Raw genomic sequence first — 12043 nt, forward strand, 5'->3', positions numbered from 1 at the left:
AACCCGGGAGGCGCAGCTTGCAGTGAGCTGAGATCTGGCCACTGCACTCCAGCCTGGGCGACAGAGCGAGACTCCGTCTCAAAATAAATAAATAAATAAATAAAAAATAAATAAATAAATAAAATTCTATCAAATCTAAAGACATATGTTGTACATGCATTATTTCGAATATGTTCATACTTTTTCCTGCTTTTGTTCTCAGAATGCTCAGGCCCATTGGGAATTGAAGGTGGAATTATATCAAACCAGCAAATCACGGCTTCCTCTACTCACCGAGCTCTTTTTGGACTCCAAAAATGGTATCCCTACTATGCACGTCTTAATAAGAAGGGGCTTATAAATGCTTGGACAGCTGCAGAAAATGACAGATGGCCATGGATTCAGGTAACAGATGGGATGGGACAAGGTTAATGTTACACGTCATTTTTAAAGGATTCTGGTCATTTTAAAAAGCAGACAAGTGAGAACTCAGTGTGACTCTTCCTTATGGTCAGAGTAAAGGGTAATTTAGTGAAGAGTTCAAATTAGCTCACAATTCTGATAAGTAAAAAACATGCACATTCCATTAAGAAGCTGGTTAAAAAGATCAAAAACGTTAAAAATATTCAGGTGTAAATACCACTATTTTAAGGTGCATATCAAAGAAGGAGACTTTCTGTATTCCGTGTGTTCGTTACCACTGTGTTAACATTTAGCAGCAACTTATGATACTTCAAGAACATAAAAATTACATCTATTTTTTTTCTACCTCTAAGAAGGGGGTCCACAAATGCAAGTATAAAATATACCATGAATCATAGTAACAATATCTCAAATGCACCTTCTTTCAAGCTGAAGGTGTTTCATTTCATAGTGTTATTCATTCTCATCAACCAGGTATTTTTTAAAACGGGAGAAAACAACAATATACTGAAATATTAAGTGATTTCCCAGAGCGGGTAGCAAGGCCTACAGCTTATATTTCTGTGCATTTCAATGCTTTTTCAGCATTTAGATGAACTATGTACTAGGAGTACAGAAAGATGATCAAAACTGGTGCCTGTGAAACAGTAAATCTCTGTTGTGGAAAGCACATTAGTAACTATCTAACAAATTGTTGATGTGTACTAAAGGGAGGAAGAGTTCAGTATACTGTGGTCAGAGGAAGAATCCATTAATTATCTTGAGAAACTCACCTGGGGCAGATAGCTTTTGAGCTAGACCTGAGAAGGATGGCTTTCAGTAGAGACGAAACATCCGGGGAATAGCCTGATCAAAGGTGCTATGTGACAATCTGGGGAATATTATGCAGAAAATCATGACTTGAGTAAAGGTTGCTAGAGGGATATGTTCAAATGTAGTGTATGAGTTTGCTGTGCTTCAGGAGTCATACTAAAAGGTATTAGCCTTATTTCAGTGGAGTAGGGAGATATTGCAGAATTTCGATTAGTTTAGGTGATTGATCTGTTCTATCTGTTTACTACATATTTTAAGTCAAAGAAACATGGAAATCCCTGATGTGACATAACTATACAAGGACTAGTTTACAGGCATTTGGTATAAAGGAAAAATGATTTATGGCTAAGAGGCAAGGCTTCCATAAATGAAAAACTGGGCCAAAATCTCCTTCAGATTCTTTCTTTTTTCATGTTTCTTAGGCATTCTTATATGTCTCATAAACATTTCTTTTATCTATAGAGCTCTATAAGGTTACGTGAAGTTCTTGTTTTGTTTTATGAATTTATATTTACATGCATTTGTTAAAATTGCTTCTTAAGTTATACTTGACTTTTTCAGTCTATAGACACGTATGCAAAATGAACTCCAGCTAGTGAAAATGGCACATCTATACAGTTTTGATTGCACTCGTGAAGGATCAATTAAGGTTTAAAATATGCATAGAATAATAGAAAATAGTTATATCATAGTTACTAATGAATGATCATTCCAGAGACATTTTTAATCACTCCAGTTGAAATGCATTTGTAGGACTGTGGTCATGATAAAACTTTAGACATTAATATTCATAGCTGAAATTCAGAACTATTGAGAGACTATCGCCAGTTTACATCAGGGTTTCTGTTTGACAAATTATGTTTGTGAGCCTCAATGATTGCCATCTTTCTATAAACCATAAATAGCACGCTTTTGCAACATTTACTCTGAGAAACACCTTATTAATGTTTCATATCCAATTGTTCACTTTACTTTGTCCCAGTATTGCCTACTTAACACTATGCATCATTCTTCCTTTCAAAGTATTGCATGATGTTTAAATTCCCTTTATCCCAGTGGATATAGGCAGAAATAACCTTAATCGAACAGGACAGTGGTCAACACTGACAGAAATTTAGATTTATTCTCTTAAGAACAATAGTTAAAACTTATTTTACTTTTAAGGTCAGTGGGATGATGATAATTTGCTTTTGGTCTGAAGATGATAATGCACTCAGAGAAAAACAGTTAAAGTAAATATGAAAGGTTTTATATTAGAGTAAGAACCTCAAATATAATGGGTGAAAAACTAAAAAATATTGTTATTCAATAAATATTTAAGAATTATATTCAATGTATTCATTTTATAATTGTGTTCTTTGATAATATATTTTTAATGTTATTTTTTACAAAACTTTACCAATTTTCTTTTTTTTTTTTTTTTAAACTTTTATTTTAGATTCAGGGGTACATGTGCAGGTTTGTTATATAGGTATACTTCATGTCATGGGGTTTTGTTGTATAGATTATTTTGTCACCCTGGTATTAAGCCTAGTATACATTAGTTATATTTCGTGGCCCTTTCCCTCCTCCCATCCTTCACCCTCAGGTGAAGTCCCACTATCTGTTATTTCATTCTGTGTGTCCATGTGTTCTCATCATATAGCACCCACTATAAGTGGTGCTAAGGGAAAACATGTGGTATTTGATTTCCTGTTCCTGCATTAGTTTGCTAAGGATAATTAGTTTGCTCCAGCTTCATTCATGTTCCTGCAAAAGACAGGATCTCACTCTTTTGAAGCTGCATAGTATTCCATGGTGTCTATGTATCACATTTTCTTTACTCAGTCTACAATTGATTGGCATTCAGGTTGGTTCCATGTCTTTGTTATTGTGAATGGTGCTGCAGTGAACATACGTGTGCATGTGCCTTTATCATAGAACAATTTATATTCCTTTGGGTATATACCCAGTTATGCTGTGACTGGGTCGAATATTAGTTCTGTTTTTAGTTCTTTGAGGAATCTTCACACTGCTTTCCACAATCACTGAACTAATTTACACTCCCACCAACAGTGAATAACCATTCCCTTTTCTCCTCAACCTTGCCAGCATCTGTTATTTTTTTACTTTTTAGTAATAGCCATACAGATATTATACTTTTTACAATATCTGACTGTTGTAAGATAGTACCTAATTGTGATTTTCATTTGCATTTCTCTAATGATAACTGATTTTGAGGTTTTTTTTCTTTTTCCTGTGATTGTTGGCTGCATGGATGTCTTCTTTTTAAAATTGTCTGTTTATGTGCTTTGCCCACTGTTTAATGAAGTTGTTTGTTTTTTCTTGCAAATTTAAGTTTTTTATAGATGCTGGATATTAGACCTTTGTCAGATGCATAGTTTGAAAAAGTTTTCTTCCATTCTGTAGGTTGTCTGTTCACTGTGTTGATAGTTCCTTTTTCTGTGCAGAAGCTCTTTAGATTAATTAGATCCCATTTGTCATTTTTTGCTTTTGTTGCAATTGTTTTCGGTGTCTTTGTCATGAAATCTTTGCCTGTTCCTCTGTCCAGAATGGTATTGCCTCGTTTGTTTTTCAGGGTTTTTATAGCTTTGGGTTTTACATTTCAGTCTTTAATCTGTCTTGAGTTGATTTGTGTATATGGTGTAAGGAAAGGGTCCAGTTTCAATCTTCTGCATGTGGCTAACCACTATCCCAGCACCATCTATTGATTAGGGAGTCCTTTCCCAATTGCTTGTTTTTGTCAGCTTTGTGGAAGATCAGATGGTTGTAGGTGTACAACCTTATTTCTGGTCTCTTAATTCTGTTCCATTGGAATATATGTCTGTTTTCATATCAGTATCAAAACAGTACTTTTGGTTACTGTCGCCCTGTAGTATAGTTTGAAGTCAGGTAATGTGATACCTTGAGCTTTGTGGGGATTTTATTTTTGTTGTTGTTGTTTAGGATTGTCTTGGCTATTTTAATGTATTATTTTCTAATTCTGTGAATAATGTCATTTGGGAGTTTGATAGGATTAGCATTGAAATCTATAAATTGCTTTGGGCAGTATGGCCATTTTAATGATTTTGATTCTTCCTATCCATGAGCATAGAATGTTTTTCCATTTGTTTGTGTTATCCCTGATTTCGTGGACCACTGTTTTGTAGTTCCCATTGTAGAGATTGTTTACCTCCCTAATAAGCTATATTCCTAGGTGTGTTTTTTCTGTTTTTGTTTTTTAGCAATTGTGGGTGGGATTGCATTTCTGATTTGGCACTTGGCTTGACCGTTGTTGGTGTACAGGAATGCCAGTAATTTTTGTATGTTGACTTTTTACCCTGAGACTTTGCTGAAGGATTTTATCAGCTTAAGGATCTTTCGGGCCTAGACTGTGGGGTTTTCTAGATATGGAATCATGTCCTCTGCAAACAGGGGTACTTTGGCTTCCTCTCTGTCTATTTGGATGCCTTTTACTTTTTTCTCTTGCTTGATTGCCCTGGCCAGGACTTCCAATACTACGTTAAATAGGAGTGATGAGAAAGGGCATCCTTGTCTCGTTTCAGTTTTCAAGAGGAATACTTCCATCTTTTGCTCATTTAGTGTGATGTTGGCTGTGGGTTTATCATAGATGATTCGTAATTTTGAGGTATGTTATTTCTGTACCTAGTTTATTGAGAGTTTTTAATATGAAGAGGTGTTAAATTTTATTGAAAGTCTTTTCTGCATCTATTGAGATGATCATGTGGTTTTTGTCTTTAGTTCTGTTTATGTGATTAATCGCTTTTATTGATTTTACATATGTTGAACCTACCTTGCATCCTGGGGATAAAGCCTACTTGATCGTGGTGGATAAGCTTTTAGTTGTGCTGTTGGATTCAATTTGCTTGTATTTTGTTGAAGAATTTTGAATTGATATTCATCAACATATTGGCCTGAAGTTTTCTGTTTTTGTTTTGTCTCTGCCTGGTTTTGATATCAGGATGATGTTAGCCTCATAGAATGAGTTAGGGAGGAGTACCTCTTCCTCAATTGTTTGAAATAGTGTTAGTAGAAATGGTACCAGTTCTTCTTTGTATATCTGGTAGAATTTAGCTGTGAATCCATCTGGGCCTGGGCTGTTTTTGGCTGGGAAACTATCTATTACTGATTCAATTTCAGAGATTATTATCTGTCTACTCATTTGAATTTCATCCTGTCACAGTTTTGGGAGGGTGTATATTTCCAGGGATTTATCCGTTTCTTCTAGACTTTCTAGTTTTTATGCATAGAAGTGTTCATAGCAGTTGCTGATGGTTATTTGTAGTATCTCTTTTGTCATTTCTAATTGTGTTTATTTGGATCTTCTCCCTTTTCATCCTTTATTAGTCTAGCTAGTAGTCTATTTTATTAATTTTTTCAGTAACCACCTCATGAATTTGTTGATCTTCTTTTGGTGATTTTTAAATTTAATTCTCAGAACAATTTCATATAGTAGGTATAATTATCATCATTTTATAAATTTAGACGGCTTGAATCGAACAGGTTAATTATCTTATCCAAGTTGCCAGAACTAGAAAGCTTACACAAAATATATAATTAGCCTAATTCAAAGCTCTTACAATTTCTTTATGACCAGTATTTTTAAGCTCCCAAATACAAAAATGTAGTATGTTTATTGCAGCACAGGTTGGACTAGTAACTTTCATTAAATTACCATTGGAGGATATGTTGTGGTGTCCAGTCAACAATGTCCTGAACTCAGATTGAATATTAATAATTCTTAGAGGATTATACAAGTTAAAAATAGAACTATTAGTATTGCAGGTTTGTTTTCGATTCAAGCTAAAAGTGAGATGGGTTGGTTTCTACTAATTTTTTTTTTGGGGTGAAAGATAAAAGGCCTTAAGCTTTTGTGTTCTATAACTTTCTAATAGTAATAAGAATATCCTTAACAATTTAAGTGGAATAGCATAACAGGACTATTTCCAAGCTATCAGAGTAAATTGAGCTGAATTTTCAGATTGAAATCAAAATTGGTGTATTTATTGAAAAACAAACACAATTTCTCAAAGAAATACAGGTATCTGCTAAGAAATATTATCAGATTTTTTATAATTTATTATACTTTAAGTTCTGGGATACATGTGCAAAACGTACACGTTTGTTACATATGTATACACATGCCATGATGGTTTGCTGCACCCATCAACCCATCATCTATATTAGGTATTTCTCCTAATGCTATCCCTCCCCTAGCTGCCCTGTTCAACAGGCCCCAGTGTGTGATGTTCCCCTCCCTGTCTCCATGTGGTCTCATTGTTCAACTCCCACTTATGACTGCAAACATGCACTGTTTGGTTTTCTGTTCCTGTGTTAGTTTGCTGAGAATAGTGGTTTCCAGCTTCATCCATGTCCCTGCAAAGGACATTAACTCATCCTTCTTTATAGCTGCATAGTATTCCATGGTGTATATATGCCACATTTTGGGTTGGTTCCAAATCTTTGTTGTTGTGAATAATGCTGCAATAAACATACATGTACATGTGTCTTTATGGTAGAATGATTTATAACCCTCTGGGTATATACCCAGTAATGGGATGGCTAGGTCAAATGGTATTTCTAGTTCTAGATCCTTGAGGAATCACCACACTGTCTTCTACAATGGTTGAACTAATTGACACTCCCACCAACAGTATAAAAGTATTCCTATTTCTCCACATCGTCTCCAGCATCTGTTGTTCCCTGATTTTTTAATTATTGCCATTCTAACTGGTGTGAGATGGTATCTCACTGTGGTTTTGATTTGTACTTTTCTAATGACCAGTGATGATGAGCTTTCTTTTCATATGATTTTTGGCTGCATAAATGTCTTCTTTTGAGAAGTGTCTGTTCTATTCCTTAACCCACTTTTTGATTTTTTTTTCCTTGTAAATTTGTTTAAGTTCTTTGTAGATTCTGGATATTAGCCCTTTGTCACATGGATAGATTGCAAATTTTTTCTCCCATTCTATAGGTTACTTCTTCACTCTGATGATAGTTTCTTTTGCTGTGCAGAACCTCTTTAATTTAATTAGATGCCATTTGTCAATTTTGGTTTTTGTTGCCTTTGCTTTTTGGTGTTTTAGTCATGAAGTCTTTGCCCATGCCTGTGTCCTGAATGGTATTGCCTACATTTTCTTCTAGAATTTTTATGGTTTTAGGTCTTATGTTTCAGTCTTTAATCTATCTTGAGTTAATTTTTGTATAAGGTGTAAGGAAGGGGTCCAGTTTCAGTTTTCTGCATATGACTAGCCTGCTTTCTCAACACCATTTATTAAATAGGGAATCCTTTCCTCATTGCTTGTTTTGGTCAGGTTTGTCAAAGATCAGAGAGTTGTAGATGTGTGGCATTATTTCTGAGGCCTCTGTCCTGTTCCATTGGTCTATATATCTGTTTTGGTACCAGTACCATGCTGTTTTGGTTACTGTAGCCTCATAATATAGTTTGAAGTCAGGTAGCATGGTACCTCCAGCTTTGTTCTTTCTGCTTAGGATTGTCTTGGCTATATGGGCTCTTTTTTGGTTCCATATGAAATTTAAAGTTGTTTGTCCTAATTCCGTGAAGAAAGTCAATGGTAGCTTGATGGGGATGGCATTGAATCTATGAATTACTTTGGACAGTATGGCCATTTTTACAATATTGATTCTTTCTATCCATGAGTATGGAATGTTTTTCCATTTGTTTGTGTCCTCTGTTATGTCCTTGAGGAGCGATTTGTAGTTTACCTTGAAAGGGTCCTTCAAGTCCCTTGTAAGTTATATCCCCCCAGGTATTTCCTATACACCAATAATAGACAAACAGAGAGCGAAATAATGAGTGAACTCCCATTCACAATTGTTGATCTTTTGAATGGCTTTTCATGTCTCAGTCTTCAGTTCATCTCTGAGTTTAGTTACTTTTTGTGTTCTGCTAGCTTTGGGATTGGTTTGCTCTTGGTTCTCTAGTTCTTTTAGTTGTGATGTTAGATTATTAAATGGAGATCTTTCTAACTTTTTGATGTGGGCATTTAGTGCTATAAATTTCCCTCTTAACACTGCATTAGCTGTGTCCAAGAGATTCTGCGATGTTGTAGTTTTGTTCTCATTAGTTTCAAATAACTTCTTGATTTCTGCCTTACTTTCATTATTTACCCGAAAGTCATTCAGGAGCAGGTTATTTAATTTCTATGTGATCATATAGTTTTGAGTAATTTTCTTAGTCTCAACATTGTTATTCAGTAATTACTTATGCATTATGTTCAATATATATATTTTGTTAATGCATTCTTTAATAATATATTTTCTAAGTTATTTTTTAGAAGGAAAAACTTTATCAATTTTGTAAGATAAAATCATGTATAAGACATTCTGTGAAATCAAATGATATACCAGATTTTCTGTGTTTGATCGTTCATTGTTAATTTCCCTCGTCACCTAATTCTACTATTTATATTCAGTCCTTCAAATGAAACCTTTGAGTACTTTGCTCAAACTCACTTATAATGAGCACAGTAACCCCCTAATCTTTCAGGTGCATGACAAACATGCACTAATTAGTATTCAATTTCGTTTTCTTCATTGTCTTGATGAAATGAAAATTGAAATTGCCATTTTATATTTATATATTCAGCATGCAATTATTAATAGTACCACGATGCTCATAATTGGTTCTGGATTTAAAGAGTTGATAAATACAGTTAGACAATTTTTTTTTCAGCTTTCGAGTTTTTTTGGAGTTTTATTTCTTTATCTAGATTTTTTCCAACTAATAATTAACCACTATATTAAACATCAGCTCATCAGCATCCTAGATATCAGTTTTTCTTTCTGATTAACATGTTAGAAATAGCAACTCTGCACAATTATAAAAATATGTCTTGGATTATAACAAACATATTTTAAATTCTGGGTGCTTTGCTAACTAACTGAGGTTCAGCCAGGATAACTATTTCTTATTTATTTTCAAGATATTCATTTTCAATTTCTCTGTGTTTTTATTTTCTTTTATAGCTATCTGTAGTAAAATATTAATTTTATTTTTTAAATTTCTGGGTTTATTTTTATTTATATATATGTATATGTTTTTCTAGAATACATATACATTGAATTTCCAGCTATTAATTTATTCATGTATTCCACAAACATTTACTTCATGAATGTGTACTCTACACTCTATCCCCTACTAGGAAATAGAAAAAAGATAACACCTACTTTCAGGATGCTCTGAATCCAGAAAAGATATAAGTAAGCTGGGTAAACATAACAACAAAATATATGTGGCCTGGCCTTACCTGGTTTGCTAACTACTCCATTTGAATTATAGTATATCCAAACAGCCTATTTTTATTAGGACTTTTATTAAAGTAAAAACTACATTAGCATAATATTTATATAATACAAGGAAAGAAATTTCCCTTATACTATGTATTACTATTGTGTGCTGATATATTTGATGTGTATGATACAGTATAATACTAGGGCAATGTCATAATTTTTCTTTTGAAAGTTAATTCACCAGTTGTTTTTTTCAGTTCTATTATTTTATCACTGAGAAAATTTGGTTTTGAACTCTCTTACCTTTTTAGAAATGTGGCTATGATCTTAATATTTTCCTTTTCTATGTGCCATAGAATTTGTGAGAGGAAAGATAGTTATTCCTCAAACTTCAGTGTGCATAGAAACCATGGGTCACTTGGTGTATTAGTCTGTTTTTATGCTGCTGATAAAGACACACCCAAGGCTGGACAATTTACAAAAGAAAGAGGTTTAATGGACTTACAGTTCCACATGGTTGGGGAGGCCTCACAATCATGGTGGAAGGCAAGAAGGAGCAAGTCACATTTATGTGGATAGCAGCAGGCAAAAAGAGAGAGAGCTTGTGCAGGGAAACTCCTGTTTTGAAAAACCTATCAGATCTTATAACTTATTCACTGCCATGAGAATAGCATGGGAAAGACCCACCCCCATGATTCAATTATCTTTCACCAGGTCCCTTCCACACATGTGGAAATTATGGGAGCTACAAGATGAGATTTGGATGGGGACACAGAGCCAGACCATGTCATTCTGCCTGTGGACTGTCCCAAATCCCATGTCTTCACATTTCAAAACCAATCATGCCTTCCCAACAGTCCCCCAAAGTCTTAACTCATTTCAGCATTAACTCAAAAGTCCACAGTCCGAAGTCTCATCTGAGAAAAAAGCAAGTCCCTTCAACCTATGAGCCTATAAAATCAAAAGCAACTTAGTTACTTCCTAGATACAGTGGTGGTACAGGCATTAGTTAAATACAGTCATTCCAAATGGAAGAAATTGGCCAAAACAAAGGGGCTACTGACCCCAGGCAAGTCCAAAATCCAGTGTGGTAGTGAAATCTTTAAGCTCCAAAATGGTTTCCTTTGACTGCATATCTCACATCCATGTCATGCTGATGAAAGAGGTAGGTTCCCATGGTCTTGGGCATCTTTGCCCCTGTGACTTTACAGGGTACAGCCTCCCTCCTGGCTGCTTTCACAGGTTGGCTTTGAGTGTTTGTGACTTTTCCAGACATGTGGTGCAAGCTGACAGTGGATCTACCATTCTAGGGTCTCTAGGATGATGGCCCTCTTCCCACAACTCCACTAGGTGGTGTCTCAGTGAGGACTCCGTGTGGGGGCTCTGACCCCACATTTCCCTTCTGCACTGCCCTAGCAGAGGTTTTCCATGAGGGCTCCACCCTTGCAGCAAACTTCTGCTTGGGCATCCAGGCATTTCCATACATCTTGTGGAATCTAGGCAGTGTTTCTGAAACCCCAATTCTTGACTTCTTAAAAAAATCCATATGTGAAATTTGTACTACAGAAATGTGTAACAATTTGTTACCAAGTCCCTAGGCTGCACAGAGCAAGGGAACCCTGGGCCCAGCCCACAAAACCACTGTTTCCTCCTAGACCTTCAGGCCTGTGATGGGAGGGGCTGCCATGAAGCCTCTAACTTGCCCTGGAGACATTTTCCCCATTGTTGTGGGGATTAACATTCAGCTCCTCATTTCTTATGCACATTTATGCAGCTGTCTTGAATTTCTCCTCAGAAAATGGGATCTTCTTTTCTATTGCATTGTCAGGCTGCAAACTTTCCAAACTTTTATGCTCTGCTTCCCTTATAAAGATGAATGCCTTTAACAGCACCCCATACACTTCTTGAATGCTTTACTGCTTAGAAATTTCTTCTGCCAGATACCCTAAATCATCTCTCTCAAGTTCAAAGTTCCACAGATTTCTAGAGCAGGAGCAAAATTCTGCCAGTCTCTTTACTAAAACGTAACAAGAGTCACCTTGCTCCAGTTCCCAGCAAGTTCCTCATCTCCATCTGAGATCTCCTCAGCCTGGATTTCATTGTCCATATCATTATCAGCATTTTGGTCAAAGCCATTCAACAAGTCTCTAGGGAGTTCCAAACTTAACCCATGTTTTTCTGTTTTCTTCTGAGCCCTCCAAACTGTTCCAACCTCTGCCTGTTACCCCATTCCAAAGTTGCTTCCACATTTTCAGGTATCTTTTCAGCAGCGCCCTACTCTACTGGTACCAATTTATACTTGGTAAAAACAGAAACATCTAAATTGCTCCATAGGCCTACTGCAGGTCATGCTCAGACTGCACAGTGAAAATATGTCTTGTCTCCTTATAAATCTTGGGTTTATACTGCCTGAGTTGCAGTAAAAATATAAATAAATAAAAACACTTTTGCTTGATGATATGGGAACCTTGTTGTTGGAACTGCAAGCAGTGATGACTGCCTAAGCTAGAGGGAGAGGAAAGAACAGTGAAGAAAATGAGGAAACATAATGGGAAATAAGTAACCCATGAAAAAT

At 35.6% G+C, this 12043-nt stretch overlaps 1 protein-coding gene across 2 annotated transcripts in view; it reads left to right on the forward strand.

Annotated features, from left to right (window-relative positions):
* EDIL3 (EGF-like repeats and discoidin I-like domains 3) overlaps positions 1-12043 on the forward strand; it is a 481624-nt gene that overhangs the window by 317590 nt on the left and 151991 nt on the right. For both annotated transcript variants that reach the window (XM_011996455.1, XM_011996456.1), the window contains one exon: positions 203-384. In XM_011996455.1, coding sequence (XP_011851845.1) covers positions 203-384 — 182 coding nt within the window. The remainder of the gene's footprint in view (positions 1-202; positions 385-12043) is intronic.

This window comes from Mandrillus leucophaeus, unplaced genomic scaffold, assembly GCF_000951045.1.
Source record: "Mandrillus leucophaeus isolate KB7577 unplaced genomic scaffold, Mleu.le_1.0 Scaffold515, whole genome shotgun sequence".
Classification (NCBI taxonomy): Eukaryota; Metazoa; Chordata; class Mammalia; order Primates; family Cercopithecidae; genus Mandrillus; species Mandrillus leucophaeus.